The 16,952-nt window shown below is 38.8% G+C and overlaps 1 protein-coding gene across 3 annotated transcripts in view; it reads right to left on the reverse strand.

Annotated features, from left to right (window-relative positions):
* SACS (sacsin molecular chaperone) overlaps positions 1 to 16,952 on the reverse strand; it is a 66,410-nt gene that overhangs the window by 24,490 nt on the left and 24,968 nt on the right. The window contains exons 1-6 of one of the 3 annotated variants that reach the window (XM_042791916.1): positions 12,241 to 12,261; positions 11,859 to 12,012; positions 8,834 to 8,921; positions 5,562 to 5,647; positions 1,907 to 2,018; positions 489 to 635 (exon numbers count right to left, since the gene is read on the reverse strand). In XM_042791916.1, coding sequence (XP_042647850.1) covers positions 489 to 635; positions 1,907 to 2,018; positions 5,562 to 5,647; positions 8,834 to 8,921; positions 11,859 to 12,012; positions 12,241 to 12,242 — 589 coding nt within the window. In that variant the 5' untranslated portion in view covers positions 12,243 to 12,261. Of the gene's footprint in view, positions 1 to 488; positions 636 to 1,906; positions 2,019 to 5,561; positions 5,648 to 8,833; positions 9,017 to 11,858; positions 12,013 to 12,240; positions 12,262 to 16,952 lie in introns of those variants that run through there. The other 2 variants (XM_042791915.1, XM_032990757.2) reach the window with 2 other exon arrangements.

Here is a 16,952-nt window from a genome sequence, read left to right on the forward strand (position 1 = left end):
AAGTTTTAAGACTGAATATTACCTGCTTGTGAAAGAGTATGTACTATCTCTCTGAAACGTAATTATGCACATACCTCTATTATGTAATATCCTTTCTAGCATGCAATAAATCACTGCTCATTATGCAAAGAACCTACATAAAAGTTTCACTCTAGTCTAAAATTTCACACTTCTACTTACATAACTACCCTATATCATGGGTGTCTGTAATACGAACAGCAGTACATAACTGAAACAACAGTATAAAGGAATATGGGACTAAGTACATAATAATATTACTAGAAGAAACAAATCTCCAAAACCCTTCAAAAGCCAAAGGATACCTTATAGGGTTTTAGAAAAATATGAACGCTTCTTAAGGAAACTTAGCCAGGGATCTAATTTTAAAATGCACTATAGAGAAAATACTAAATGTCTGATGAATATCTAAAACAATTAAACAATTTAAAACTTAAACATTTTAATTTTAAAATATCTACTGAGAGTACCTGTTATATGATAAACTGAATTAAAGCCAATTCCAAATCTTCCAACTTTCAGGGGATCATCTTTCTTCCTGCTTCTTGCTATTTCCTGTATACCATGCCAGTCTTCAGGGGTGAAAACTGCATCATTGTATGCATAAAATGCTGGCCCTATAATAAATAGACAAGTGTTAAAAAGATGACAGAATAAAAAACTATTTACTCTTAAAAATTTCTAGGAAGTGAACTTACAGAACTGAGAAAGTATTTCTTCAAAGTATGTATGTACCAATTTAATGTGGAAGCTATGACTCAAGCTGACATAGTAGGTGTAGAGCAGCAGCAAAAGCAGAAGCAAGGAGACGGATTTACCTCTGTGTATGGTACTTAAGAAATTTATACTCTGATGTGGTACCTAGTTCTGCTGTCCACATTTTAAAAGAATGATTCTGCAAAACTGAGCAGAAAGCAAAAAACAACAAAACTTCTGAACAAATAAGCATCCTGCAGCGCAAGGCTTAAACTCAATCTGTTCAGTCCATCAAAAGATGTTTGAAAGACGTACTAATTAATACCTCCACTGGAAAGGAATACATGGCAAGATATAACAATAACCTGTGTCTAGAAAGCAAGACAAATTCAAATGAGAAGACATAATGACACTGATTAACAACTGAAAAAAGACAGAAAAAAGAAGTAGAGGATCATCCATCACTTAAGTCTTCAAATCACACCGAATACCTTTTGGGATGATTATGCAAAATAATTTGTTTGATAAATATATAACTGACCTCTATCACACCTTTAAAGCTGTATTAGATGATATAAAAACCTTAAAGTTACAAGAAACTACATTTGCAGTATACAGGCAGCATGGAGCAAAGTTTGGTACAAGGGTAAGAGAATAAGAGATGGGGAGGAAAACAGAACCACCTCGAGAATGCTGAAATGTAAGGAGCTAGGGTCATATTTACATTAAGAACTGAAGATAGCTCCCAAAAGGTAGAGGTCAGTGTGTAGAAAATCTGAAAATTACCGTCTAATAGCCCAAGCACTGTTTTATCCTAGGTCTTACTTATTAATTCTTGTTTACTTCCTCTTCTAAAAATCCTTTCTTGTATTTTGGGATACCAAGTGAACCCAAGGAAATAAGCCACAGAATACACAGTCACTCTAGGAGAGTGACTTAAAATAAAGCAGAATATGAAGGCTTTGCTCAAACAGCATTAACTGGAAGCAGTTGGAAAGCTGCTACTGACAACATGCAAGACGACGGTAAGGTCTTCATAACAAACACTGGCTTTGGAAAAGAATTATCAACATTAGAACACAGACAAAATATGCACCTAGTAAGGTGGTCATCTCCACACAGCAAGGAGAAAAACACAGAACCATATGTATATTGAAGAATAATGTCCAAAATTAATAAAAAATGTATTTACCCTGATATTGTGCCATGTCCTTTGACCACAGAGTTTCTGTTCCATACTGAGTTTCATCATATAAAAACCTAACCTCTGTGGCACCAGCATCTTCTGCATTCTGTATCAGTTCCTGAGGCAGAAAAAAAAACAAACAAAAACAAAGTATAATGCAGTAATGTTGTACATATTCTAGCAATGGCTTTGCAACTAAAATAATAGAAAATAAGCAATTGTCTCAAGTGTTTTCATACTTTTCAACCAAAATCATGTTATTCAGTTTACCTGAATGAAAATAGACATTCAGGAATATTCAGACAAATACTATAAAAGTGATTTGAATACCACACACAAGCAGTTATAAAGTTAAGAAATAAACTACTGAAGTGATGCTACTATAATCATATTATCCCAAATCAGAGTTGTACAAGTCTCAAAAGAATCCAAGATGCCAGAATGAAAAATAAAAATAAATAAATAACCTCAGTTACTGTTAAGCCCACACAACAGCTGTATGACAACAGTGAGACAAGTTGTAAAACAGCAATACATAGTACTCTTCTCTACATCGACTGAATTCTGTTTAAGTTAATACTTCACAGTATGAACAAACTGTTCAAGAGCCACGGCGCTCACTTCTAACACTCCTCCAGCAAAGGGCTGCAAAACAGTTCTGACCAGTAGCTCTGTAAATTATGAACCAACAGCCCACCTGTTGAATGAAGCCCATAGACTATCTGAGGCTTATGTTAAGATTGAGAATTTGTTAGATAGTATTAGTAATGCTGAGAGATATGGAAAACTCTAGTAACTAAAATGTCAGTCAACTAGTTCTGCAAACACTACCGTTAATAAAATATGCCCATCTGGTCCCATTTACATAACTAGCATTATACACTGCAAACACATAAGCATGATTATAAATACCTACAGGATTAGAGCTTCACATAATGCTTTATTTACCCTGTATCAAAGTGTATCAAGGCTCCAAAGATACACACTCATACATATATATGTGTGTATAAGTTTGGCATAAGTATCTCATCCGAACTGAAAAGCTACATAGGTACATCACATCACATCCATCTTTACTTCAAAAAAACGCAGCGACTAGCAGCAGATACTTCAGATTAGGTTGCATTCTAATATACTGTTGACAGTAAAATAAACTTGTTGTTATCTAATATCTGGTTTCAAAACTATAACCCCTTGATTTTTCACTTTGTGACAATATGTTCAAGTCTATAAGACATATCACACAAATAACCGAAGTATATTGTTTATATTGTCACTTCTACATAATTTTGAAGTAGTATAAGAAGAAATATAACCACAGCTCAGTATAAATTTGTAAAGGATCTCCACAAGGTATTTAATTATAAAAACCAGGCAATTCCTTCTCTTCTAAAGAAAAATAATCACAGCCATCATCCAAGAAGATACAGAAAGACAGCCAAAGCCTTTAGAAGTGTTACATAGTAAGTATGGAAATCTACAACCATGTAGTCAGAGACTTGCATTCATGCCGTGGCACATGGAGCATCTGCTACATTCAGCTGTAACAGCATTGCTTTTGAAGAATCCAAACAGTGAAATCAATTTTAATAGATCAGCAAAATTCCTGGTAGTAACCCCTCCTCTAACAGGCTGTTGACTCTAAATTGTAAATCATGAAAATAGGAACATTTCTACTTTTAGATTTACCTATCTGATTTCCAAGGACATTATCTTTACTTCTTTACATTGAAATGAAAATTTGGGTTTAAATTGTTAAGAAGGTCTGAACTCTTCGTGATTCAAATGCATCTTACAGATTCAACCAGTACCTGGAAATAGTAAAAATGGAAGCACCCATCCTATGAACTGACACTGCTCATAACATACCCAAGGTGCAGTTTGCCAAAGTAATTGAAGATATACTCATCTTAAGCAGTCGTACTAAAAATAATCAACTTCTAGTTCCATGGTTGCAAAGAAAACCTTCCAAGAGACAGCAGGAACCATCATCATCTGCCACCATTTGTATTTGTGTGTTTTATATATATGGTCAAATAAATACATATATCTGTACCAAATCCCATTAGTTAGAACCTAGTATTCCCACATACTAATGAAATTAATCTAACATCCATGTGATGACGCGTTCTGACAAACAGTTCATTGCTGGATGTTAAACTTATCACTCCAGATGCTCTTCAGAAAAAAAGAAAAAAAAAAAAAAAAAGAAAAAAAAAATCAAACCAGCACTTCCAGACATTAGCATAGGAAGTTAAGATAAATCAGAAAACCATCTTCTACAGGTACCTGTCTTTACCCTTGCAGGACCTGATAAATTTAGAATGCTCTGTATTTTTTCAGATCATAGAATTGTAGAATGGTTTGGGTTGGAAAGGACCTTTAAAGATCATATAGTTCCAACCCTCCCCCACGCCACGGGTAGGGACATCTTTCACTAGATCAGGTCTCCCAAAACTCCATCCAATCTGACCTTGAACACTTCCCATGATGGGGCATCCACACCTTCTCTAGGCAATGTGTTCCAGTGTCTCACCACCCTCATCCTAAAAAATTTCCTATGTCCAGTCTAAACCCACCCTCTTTCAGTTTAAAACCATTGCTCTTTGTCCTGTCACTACAAGCCTTGGTATCACGTCTCTCCATCTTTCTTACAAGCCCCCTTAGTATGTTGAAAGGTCACTATAAGGTCTCTCCAGAGCCATTTCTCCCCCGGGCTGAACAACCTCAATGCTCAGCCCTTCACAGAAGAGATTTTCCAGCCATATCTAAAGTGAGGTGAGCTCCACTCTACTAGTTCACCACCCTATTTACTGAAGAATGGTTTAGTGCTTAAATCAATGTTGTCATTTCCACTGTCAGGCTTGTACACATAACATACAACATTCAAATGTGGACCATCAAAACAGAAAATGCCCTACTGTTGCACACTTTGAAGTCTCCTGGAACAATGATAAAACACCGTAAAGAACACTAACCCCAGTTCAGAATATCCCGTGACATTCTTTTGTTATGAGAACAAATATCTAAAGATATTTTTCATCCCATCCAAAACTGATGGGTTCACTCTTCATATCACTCTGGAGGAAGTCTCCCAAAAGCGCTCAAAGATTCCCACGTTCAGTGTTCTTAATCTAATGATGAAACTTTGTGACACTGTCACAGTTCACTGAGGAAAATATTTACCTACTAAAAAATTCCTCAGCAAAATCTTCTATTAAAGTCTCCAGCTTATCCCAATCTTATACTAAAATAATCCCAAAAATTTTATATACTATTATGAGGTTTTATCATAGCTTATAAGAGATGAACAATAAAGTAAAAGGCATAACAAACATTTTAGATAGCTTACATAAAGTACATCATGAAGTCTCTGATTTAACTGTATCATCTGCTTTTTACCTCTATTTTTTTTATAAATTACAATGGCATCTGTGACAAGCAAACTCTGAGACGTTAAGCACACACCAAAAAAAAAAAAAAAAAACCAACGTAAAACCACAACTCAGTCTGCCTTGTCCACAGAAATGAAAACATGTGTCTCTTGTACTACAAGTATCTAATGAGGAACAACAACTGAAAGATTTGCTGGAAAGTGTTAAACCAACGGTATTATGTCATGCATATTAAATGACTGCTAAAAATACCATTTGTTGTATACCTTAAGAATCTGTCCTCCTTCTGGGTATCTTCTTAAAATATCCTTAAGGAAATCAACAAGTGGTGGAGTTGTTTGTCCAAAACGACCTAAAAACAAAACAAACAAACAAAGAACATACCTTTTCTGCCTACTACACACTTAATTTCAGATTCAAAAAAAAAAAAAACCAACAAAAACTCACTAAACAATTACTGGGAATTTATAATTTTTTTTTTTAATTAACTCAAGGCCTTGTACTGTAAAATCTTGTATTTCTAATATCAACTGTAAAAATACTACATTACAAAACTTTTCATTAAATAAATTAAAATAAAAGTCTTGATGTTAAGGTCAACACGCTGTTTTACATCTAGATGAAATAAATCTGAGGGCTAAATCTTTGTATCAGTTATAACCCAACTCCAATTATTCAATGTTCAAACATAGCAACTTCTAAAGGACTAATACTTTTTAAGTAGCAGGACAGCATTCTAGGGCAGCAGTGGCTCTAACTTTTTCATAGCCAGTGATGATCCCTCCTGACAGCTACACACATGCACAGCACCCTTTAGCTCTAGGGCACGCTTCCTGCTCTGCCATATCATGGTGCTGGGCCTGGTGCTAGCTTTGGTGCTGCCTGGTGCTAGCTTTGGTGCTACCTGGGCTTAGCACTGGAGGGAAAAGTCTCAGGAAAGTACTACCCAGCGTTATGAAGTTCTGCTCCAAGATAAAACAGCCTATCACAGAATGAAAGCTTCAATACTCTTTGATTCAAACTCCAGTCTGAGACTAAAAGAGCAGCTCCCCAATTCCAAAACTCTAAAACATTTGCTTCAAACAAATACTAATGATGCAATCCCCACAAGGAAAACAGACTCTACTGATGCCCCATCTGCCACTTTGTTTTAAAGATTATTAACCAATTAATTATTTTCTGTCTCCTTCCCCCCTTCTGCATATATGTGTGAGTCTGTGTACTTCACTAACACACACACACACACATTATATATATTAAGGAATAAAACCTTATACAAAAAAAAAAAAAACACAGAATCCTCAGCAGTGTGGAAAAAGGGGGACAGATAAGAGATCTATTGAGAGATCTATCTGCTGGGAAAACATCAAGTATCTCATTGCCTTTACAAAATTGTTCTATCACTCTTTATTTAAGCTAACTTAATAGCATCAATAAAAAAAAATGCAACTAAGCTGAAAGTGTGAAAAGTATTTATAATTTTTGTTATTATTTTTACAGTACACAGGAGTATATACAAGTAAACATGCAATATGCAAACTTCAAAATAAAGTGAACTGATCAATAGTAGGAAAGTTTGGGTATTTTTCTTAGGAGAAATTCTCTAATATAAGAAACCAATCTTCTCTAAGTCTAACTTGGGCAGGCAGGAGGAAGTGTTTAAACAACACATTTCACTATGGGAACCACAAAAACAGACTAACTTTTAAGTGATAGGACTGAAAATAGACATTCTTCTAACTGCACATCTAAGAGCAGAGCTGCTCTATGTAGGTCACGAAAATTACTCTGCCTAGGGATCATGACTTACTGCATCCTATCAAAGGCTGAACTGATTTTTATTGAATATTACAGCTGATCGTATTTAACACAAAGCTGGTTCCACAAATCAGAAGGAGAAACTTTTTTCCACAATAAGGACAGTCAAGCATTGGAACAGGAACCCAGAGAGCCTGTGCAGTCCCCATCCTTACAGGCTTTACAAACTCAACTAAATCAACTCTTGAGCAACCTGGCCTGACCTCAGAGCTGACCCTGCTTTAAGCAAAAGGTTGGAGTAGAGACCTCCTGATGTCTGTTCCAACACGAGTTATTCCACAAACATATGGAAAGATTCTGCACTGTTTGACAGACATCGGTGATGAATGAACACAAAGGTGACATGGGTGATCTTCAGGGTACTTCAACAACCAATGTGCTTGGCCTTACTGACCATGCACTTCCTGAAGTTAGAAATTCAGGGCCTTCCTTAATTCATCTGCTGTAAGGAAAAAATCTCAGAACTGAAAGACTCCAGAATGAACAAAAAAGTCTGATACTAAAGCCTTCAAACCTTTCAGGTTGATTTACATCAGTTGTGGGCCAGAAAAAGTAAAGCACTTTATCTGGACATGGACTGCTTAGAGTGATATCTCTGAGAAAATCTCACAGCCAAATATTCCATTCCTAGATACAAAAAAAATTTTGCTTTTCCTTTTCCTTACCATAAAAGATTTCTTAGGTCTACTACACTATCTTCTCCATACACTTATATGGAAAAACAACCAAACAACCAACCAAAAAAAAAAAAAGAAAAAACCGCTGAGAGAAATAAAAAAACTTTTCATTTAGTTTATCACAGCCTACATAGAGCAAAGAATTATCAGAGCAAACAGTGAAGAATTAAAGAAAAACATTTGATGCCATAGAACCATGGGGTCCATTTTCATACGTGTTTTCTAACCATTGCAGGTTCTAGAGAATGTGAACATGAACTTCTGGCTAATATACAAATGCTTCACTTCCTTCCGTCACTAGAAAACCAGAATCCAGTAAAATTATGGCTTACATAGGCTAAGAAATACAACATTTTGTGATACCAAATAAAATATCTGCATGAAAAGAAGGGTTTCCCTCTTCATCCTACTATCCCATTAGTATTTATTATAAGGGAATGAAACAAAGTTATTGTTAAAACAATATTAATGCTAGCAATCAAGCAACATAATCATTACAGATGTTAATTAGAGCATTTCTGAAGATATTCGGTATCACAATCTCATTCAAGATACCATACAAACAGATCTACTTGAATTTTTTGTTAATAAAAATGTAACTAAACATACAGAAAAACAAACAAACAAAAGATCTGAAAAAAACAAAAGCTTTTTACTAGTGTTATAGTCTTCTACGCAGTGGTTACTGAAAAGATATCCCCCTTCAGTATCCGAATTGCGTACAAGTATTCAGCTTATTTTATATGAGACAAGGCAGGTACTAACGTTATTGCAAGGCATGTTTAATTGATTCCAAAGGACAGCAATATGATAATTTCTACATATGAAATTACAAAGACAAAATTAAACACCAAAGCACTTAAAAAGAGAAGTTTCATTTTTCCTGGAGCAGAATGAAAAGAACAAGTGAAGGGATACCTAGGACTTACAAGAAAAATAATTGCTTCCCATTTAAAGAAAAGAATAATTTCAATTAACTCCAGATTGCAATAGAAAATGCTTTGACTTTCCAGTTTATAAACAGAGACAAGTATTTTTCATACCTCCTCCTTTCAACCCTTTTGACTGAAGTTTCAGAAAAACATGATTTTGAGACTTCTGAAGATCCACAATCTTGATACCATCAGATAACTGAAATAAAAAATAAGAGACAGATCTTGATCAGAATGTTCTGCAACATAAATAATTTACTTCTATGAAGTCTGTTTTTACTTAAAAGTATACAAATACTCTCAAATATCCAGCATTCAGTTTGAGCAGCACTTTCAGTCCTTGAGGTCTAGAATGGCCTCCTTTGCCTAATGATACTCCTCAGATGAAGTATGAGTTTGTTAGTAACAGAACCAAAAAAATGGCCACAAACAAATCAGGTGGAAAAAATGCCTATAGATGCATTCTAAGAGCAAACCATGGCCTCCCCATTTTAGATTTGAAAAGTTCCATGTTCTGGGAACTTCTGGAAGCATACAGCTAAATCAGTTATTGTTCTAAGGTGCATGCCCATAAAGAAAATAAACATATACAGGAAATAAATGGTCTGTATACTCCAAAAAGTACATACAGGTATGCAATTTCATAGGACTTTAAACTAAGGAATATCACTTCAAAGCAGCTAGTAATACAGAATGTGTAGAGACAAAAGTATGTCACAGAAACACCCTTGAAGAATTCAAGAGCCTCATCTCCCCATTACCTCCATGTGCAGACCTCTGGACTCACCAAGAACATCACAGGGAAACTGGGGTAAACTAAGCAACAAATTCATTAGCAGTCATTGGGAAAACTATTTAGTAATCATGGCACATCGTGGTTTTGTTTCAATTCTAGTTTCATATTATGTGTGTCCTGTCATATACAATGTGATGCTAAAATAGTCATATATGATGTGATGTTATCCTGCATACCACAATAACAAATGTAGAATTAGAAGTTGCACTGTGCTAACCAGAAAGTTCACCAATTCAAGTCAGTTTCCATTTATAGTAAACTAAATTAAAATTTTATTATGTGAAATTATATTACTATATTAGTCTTGGTTTATAGCAAAGTTCAGGACTACTTCCTCATTTCAATGGGTAAAAACAAATAGCTAGAAAGAAGTTGTTACACAAACGTGGATGCTTACAATGTAACTACATTTAATAAGCAAAAGACAGTTCTAGTCTACAGTATGTAGTCATACTTTAAAAACATTAATAAGAAAAAAAATTGTATGCATTTTTACTTACACCAGTTTTAAATAGTACTTACAGCAACAGTGTGTTTATTGTAAGTTCCTACAGAAATGTTATACCTGAGCTGATCTTGTCTCAAGATGTAAAATAGCTTACACAGGCTATACCACCTACTCAGGACTCACTAAAATAAAAAAGAATCCACAGCATGCTGTAATCTATCACAAAGCATTAAAGGGATAGAATAAGAGAATTTTCTTAGGTAGGATTTTTGTATCAAAACATCAGAAGAAACTAGGAGACTGAATGGTTTGAAATTAATAGTTTAACACTGTAAGGAACTACAAGAGAAAGAGAATAATGGATTTTCCTTAACATCTGTAAATTGCACATAGCAGCTTTAGTGGAAAAAATATTCCACTACCTCAGAAAATTAAAAAGTAATTTGATCACAATAAACAGGAGTTCAAAAGTTTATAAAGGTTTTTCAAAATTGCTGCAATACAGAATAAATATTCTCATATGTATTCTAGTTTAACATTTAACAAAAAAAAAAAAAAAAAAGTATCAGAATAGTTATTACAGTCTGTTTACTGACTGTTCCCTGCCAAAAGATATTTTTCTGCGCCAGACAGAGTGCTGCTCAGACCTTTGCTTCCAGATGAATTTTAGAACGTGATATACAGATTTCCTTCCTCCCAAAACAGGAAAGCCTGGTGAGAACAAAATCAAGGACAGACAAAACCACGCAAGAAAATAAAAGTTAAATTACCTGGGTAGTTTGTTTTAAACCTGAGCCCTCAAAGACTACTTGTGTTCTCCATGTAGGTTCTTAAAAGCTTCTTGAGCAAGACACCTATTAGCATCTTGTTCTTTCCTAGCATCATAGAATGGTTTGGGTTGGAAGGGACCTTTAAGGATCATCTAGCTCCAACCCCCCTGCCATGGGCAGGGACATCTTTCACTAGATCAGGTCTCTCAAAGCCCCATCCAACCTGGCCTTGAACACTTCCAGGGAGGGGGCATCCACAGCCTCTCTGGGCAACCTGTGCCAGTGTCTCACCACCCTCATCCTAAAAAATTTCTTCATCGCATCCCATCTAAATTTACCCTCTTTCAGTTTAAAACCACTGCCCTTTGTCCTGTCACTTGGTGCCAAGTCTATCTCCATCTTTAAGTCCCTTTTATATACTGAAGGGTCACAACAAGGTCTCCCCAGAGCCTTTCTATCTTTACCCATATGCAAGTCCCCTTACCCTCTTTAACCCCAATTTCCAACCTCTTCTCCCCCCCCTTGCCTCTACTCATCCCATTCCAGCAATATCTCCAGGTTCCCATTTCCCATGAGTGTGGCTAGAAGCACGCAAGCAGTACTGAAACGGTGACCTCTGGCCGATGCCTTCAACAGAACAAGGTCATTCATTCATTCGACTCTTTCTCCTGTGCCCCGACCTCAATTTTTAACCTGTAAGAGTTTCCTGTCAGGGTGATATCAACTCTGCTGTTGAAGCTGACCAGCTGGTGAAAATCAATCAAAGATCAAAAGGAAGTGAGAACAAACACATCAGCGTTCTTAGGTGAATCTTCTGCTCCCTCCCCCAAAGAAATAAGCGTAAGTCGCGTGGATTATGTCAGAAAAAGGCACAAAAACTGGAATGATAAAAGCTGGCACCATCAGGAGAAACACGACGGTTAGATGCTTGTCCGAACGACCTCCTTGCCCTCCACGGAAGACCCACACCTAAGGACACGCACCCGCCGTGCTGCCCGTGCACCAGAAGCCCTAGCAAGATGCAAAAAGCAGCCGGGTGGGGACTTCCAGCACCGCAGCGGTGCGAGAGCCCGCCGGAGAAGCGGGGCTGCCCTCGCCGCCCGCCCCGCCGCGCCCCCTCACCTCTCTCCCGCGGTGCCACAGCCGCTGCTCGGCGGGGGGGAAGCCGGCTTCCGCATCGATCCGCGCCTTCACGTCCCCCACGGCGGCGGAAGGCGGCAGCTCGAAGGTCCTGCAGCCCAGGCAGTCATGGAGGACGGTCACCCGGGCCAGCAGCCTGCGACGACACGACAGACACCGGCTGAGGGGAGGCACGCAGCGCCCTGCCCCGCCGGCTCGCCCTCCCGCCTCGGGCAGCACGGAGGCCCGAGGCGGGCGGGAGCCTGGCCCCCTCTCCGGGCCTGCGGGAGGAGCCGCGCCGCACGCCCGCGACCTTGCCTGGCCTGGCCTGGCCTCGCGTCCCGTCCCGTCCCGTCCCGTCCCGTCCCGTCCCGTCGCCACTCACATGCCCGCCGCGGCACAGGCACACAAAGGACCGTTATCCGCTGCTGCTGCTGCCGCTGCCGCCGCTCCCCACACGGGGAAGGGGTGGGGCTGACGCACGGCGGCGGGAGGGAGGAGCCCGCCCTGAGGTCTGCGCCGCGGAGGAAGAGCGGGGCGAGGCCGCCCTCAAAGCAGCAGCAGCAGCAGCAGCGGCGGCGGCGGCTGCTCCCCTCTGCCCGGCCCTGCCTCCGCGGAGGGAGGCCTCGATTCGCGGGGCTCGTCGCTCCCGCTGCCTGCCCGGGCCCTCGGGGGTGCGAGCCCGGCCGCCGCGGGCGAGGCGAGGGCTGCAGCTCCGCCTGGGCGGCGGGAGGCTGCCCTGAGCTCCAGAGGCGTTACCGCCCGCAAATCCCGCCGGCAGCGGCGCAGGCCGGCGGGGAAGCACGCTGGTGCTTCGCAGAACTCCCAGCGTTCGGGCACCACCCCACGGAGCGCACAAAGTTACAGCTGGTGAACCTCGAGGTTGCAGAACGCAGAAAGAAACGATTTCTGCATTCTTCTGTCAGCCACTTGATTGATAACGAGTATTTATAGGTGTTCTACTCTGTCTCGTTGGGTGTATGACACGTCCTCTCAAGACTTGCGTTAGTCTATCTGTGATCCCAATGAGCTAAACTTGCGGAGGGGGCCAACCAAACCCTCCAAGGCTCATTGTGTGCAAAGTTCTGCACCTGGGACCGTGGGCTGTGCATCAGCATCAGTGATGGGCTGAATAACAGCCCTGCTTCCAAGAAGTGGGGGGGTATCGGGCTGAATATGCGGCCACAGCGTGCTCTCTCTAAAAGGAGGATAACCAGCAAATTAAGGGATTAAATTCTCTGCTCAGTGCTGATGAGGCTGGATCTAGAATATTGTGACCAGAACGTGATGTTTTGGGCTTCCTCAGTTCCAGATCCCAGCAGAGGACTACTAACGTGGTCAGGGGCCCAAAGCACATGGCCTACAACTTGAAGATGGGGGAGCTGGGTTTGTTTAGTCTGAGGAGAAAGAGGCTAAGGTACAATATAGCACCAGGACAGTTGACCCAAACTGGCCAAGGGGATATTCCACACCATAGGACATCATGCTGAGCAATAAAAATGGGGGGGGGGGGGGGGGGGGGGGGGAGTTGGCCAGAGTCTGACTGGGCAGCAGTCAGTGGTTGATGAGCAATTGCATTGTGAATCACTTGTTTTGTATATTCTCTTATCGTTATTATTATTTTCCCATCTGTTAGCTGCCTTCTGGGTTAAACCACAATAAGGGGAAAAAGACACAATGAACCTCTTTGCAGAAAGTGTATCAAGCTAAGAAAAAAATAAGCCCACTAAAAGGAAGGAAGCTTAAAAAACAAAAAGGTCAGGTATATTAGCATCCAACACAGTATCTAGTTAGTCAGAGTTTTGTCAGTGCTGCAACATTGTATTTCATTCATCAGCAACATTTGTATAGTGAATACTTCTAACATTTTCTTATAATCCTGTAATTTTGTGGGGATGATCCTGCTCTCACCAGAAATAAGAAAAACTATTTTCACTTAAACAAGATGGATCTAACTCTTTGCTTTACTTCAGGACTTTGTTAATTTTTCATTTCATCTTTTTAACTTTCCATTTCATTACACCCCTGTCATAGTTTGTCATTACAGAATTTTTCATACTGTGTCCAAAGGAATGAGAAGACTACCTTCCAATTCTTATGTTTATCTTTTTATGTCTTGATACCAAGTGAATATACTACCTGCAGAAAGGTGTGGCATGAGGGGCACAAATGTGGATGACTGGGCAAGATGGAAGGAGCTGAAACCTGATGCGGTCCCATCAGCTACTAAAATAGTCTCCAGACCAGTTGAACCATCAAGCCACACTAGCAAAATCTAATTCTTCTTCTCCAGCTGGGATGACAGGGTTGATTTAGCATTTTATGAACCATGTACAATTGTTTGAATGGGACCCTGGAGAGAAACAGAGCTGTCTCAACTCATAGCCACCTTTCTATGCCAACATCTCAAATGGTGGGACACATCCTTCTGCCAGTGACTGGCTGAAGTTCCTCCACCCATGTCACATCACATGACAAGCCAATATTCCCAAATTGTGTCCTGTGATGATTTAACATTAATACCAGAGGGGGAAAAAAAAAAAAAAAAACATGTATCACAAATTCTGTCTAGTATGTGGTCTCTGTAGTAGAGGAGTTGGGAAGAACAGGAACCATGCAAGGTTCTGGACAAAGGAATTGGACTCTTGAGCTCCTGGAAATTAGCCATACCTTCCCCCTCATAAATCTGATCCTCTTATTACAAGGGAGACTGTTCTTTCATGCTGGCAGGAATGAGTATCCCATTTCTATTTACTATGAAGCACCTTTCATTTGCCTCTCCTTTACCATGTGTTTTCTACTTCATTTTCCCTTTTTTATAATTTCTGCCTTTGGTTTGGGTTTTTTTCTGTCCATCCAGATAAAAGCAAGATGTTCATCCTCTTAGTACTGCTGTATTAAATGAGTAAGCATGACTAGGGTGTGTGTTCCAATGAAGCCCTGTGATGATCCACACTGTTTAATTGTTGTTGCTTCTTGGCACAGCTTTGACCCTTAACCGCCACCAGTCTTCAGGACAATGATCAGGCATGGTTCATAAACCACAGACAACTCTCCACAGGCAGAACAGTCAATGACATTTTGGTTTAGGGCCAAAGACTTTTAAGTTTTTTACATGAGTTGTGCTATGTCACATATCCTTAGAGTTCTGTCCCCTTCCCTGGGCCCCCATCCCGTTTTATTTACTGGCTAGATGTTCGTATTTATGATAATAAGCAAGACTCCCACTGATTTCAGTGATGCCAAAATTTCGAACTACCAATTTCATGGCATAACTTCCTAACAAGAGAAGGCACTGATTTCTGTAACAAAGATAAGGAAAATGAACACCAGTACTGATACCAAAGAATGAGGAAAAACGAGCTCTTCTCAAACTCTACCAAAAAAAAAAAAAAAAAAAGGGAAAAGAGTCAAAGTATTCCAAGTACAGTTTCAGTAGAAACCTATTTGAAGAAACTTAATTGGAATTTAAAGCCATTCCTACACATTAATTACGGTGCTGATATCTATCAGCAACATCCTGGCCATTCATCTGGCAAGGAATGCAGAATAAAAATCTGCTTATTAGAAAGTGATATATACATATGCTGTTATTCATTATCAAACAGTATTTTTTACAGCTCATAACAGTCACCTATGTAAACCTTTTTTCTTTTTTTCCTGATTTCTAAATAAAAATATCCTAGAAAAGTCACTAGAAATTACACTGCCTGACTGAAAAAGAGTGTATGTTCCAGTTTGCAGATTTATGCAACAAAAAAACCCCAGACATTTTTCATTTTTAATCTTTATTATCCCTTTGGAAAACAGAACTATGGAAGCTGTCTAATCCTAGTGAAATTAAAGGTATCACATACATATTTGTTACACAGAGCTACTATTAATGATTGTATGTGACAATGTAAAAAAAAGAAAAAAAAAAATCCATTTGACCTGACCAGGTGGGAATTTTGTAGGCATTGCAGTAAAAAAAAAATATCTTTTAAATCTCAAATTATTGGGACTGAATTGAGAATTTTTAAATAGCATGTATAGAAATTCCTTTGATAACATTTTTAGAATCACTTTCCCAAGCAGAACAGCATTTATATTTGAAAATGCATGTGGAAAATTCTCCTGTGGCTATAATAAGAGTTCTGTTTGGTTCAGAATGAGTTCATATAACCCTTGCAAGAAGGGACGTGCAATAAAAAAAAAAAAAAAAAAAAAAGAAATATTCTCTTCAACATTAAAGTATTTTCATAAAATAAAATAATCAATTTTCATAGTGACATTTCCTTGAAAACAAAATATTCTGTGTTGTGGAATCACCTCATATTTCCTATGGTTTAAAGTAAGTGTGCAGTAGAACAAAGAGATGGATGCAAGCCCCTTACTTCCTTATCAGTGTGCTTAGAAAGACGGAATGGTATCTGCAAAAAGAGTGTGTGGTGTGATAAGAGACAATCATGATTAGGTCACTAATGCAAGAGGAAACTCTGCTGCAGTACAGTAGCTTCCAGTGCAGCAAATAACATTCTGCAGTGCTGGCAGGCAAGGAGCAGTGACTCAACAACTACATCTAGATTTGAGACAGTGCAACCAAGCATAAAATCAAAACTTTCTATGACACAGTAAGCACTTACCTTCATTCTTAAATCAATTCTGTGTTTCTAACAGATGTTTTAAACATTACATTGTATATATTTCACATTAACTGGAGATTACAGATTGCATTAGTCCGTAGTCACTACCAGAAGTTTGATTTATCTTTGCTTACTAATGCCTTTTCAAGAAGTTTGAGAAAAAACCCTACTATTTGCTGATGACACATGTGCTGGTCACTGGAAAGCCACTGCTTACTGGGAAGTTTCTATTGTACTTTAATAGCTCTATTAACAGAGAAACAGTAATCTTTTTCTTAAAAGAAATCACTGAAATGGCTACAGTCCTATCTAGTACAAATGACCAAAAAAACCCCTCTGGCTTGTGAAGCATCTGATTCAAACAAAATATCTAGTTTTGCCCTAAAAATCTATTACACGATGCAAGTAATTTGCTGAAACTGTTTTATTACAGATTGGTGCAATGAATTTAAATCAATTCTTTTACTCTGTA

Source organism: Tyto alba, unplaced genomic scaffold, assembly GCF_018691265.1.
Source record: "Tyto alba isolate M040663 unplaced genomic scaffold, T.alba_DEE_v4.0 Super-Scaffold_2, whole genome shotgun sequence".
NCBI classification, from domain to species: domain Eukaryota; kingdom Metazoa; phylum Chordata; class Aves; order Strigiformes; family Tytonidae; genus Tyto; species Tyto alba.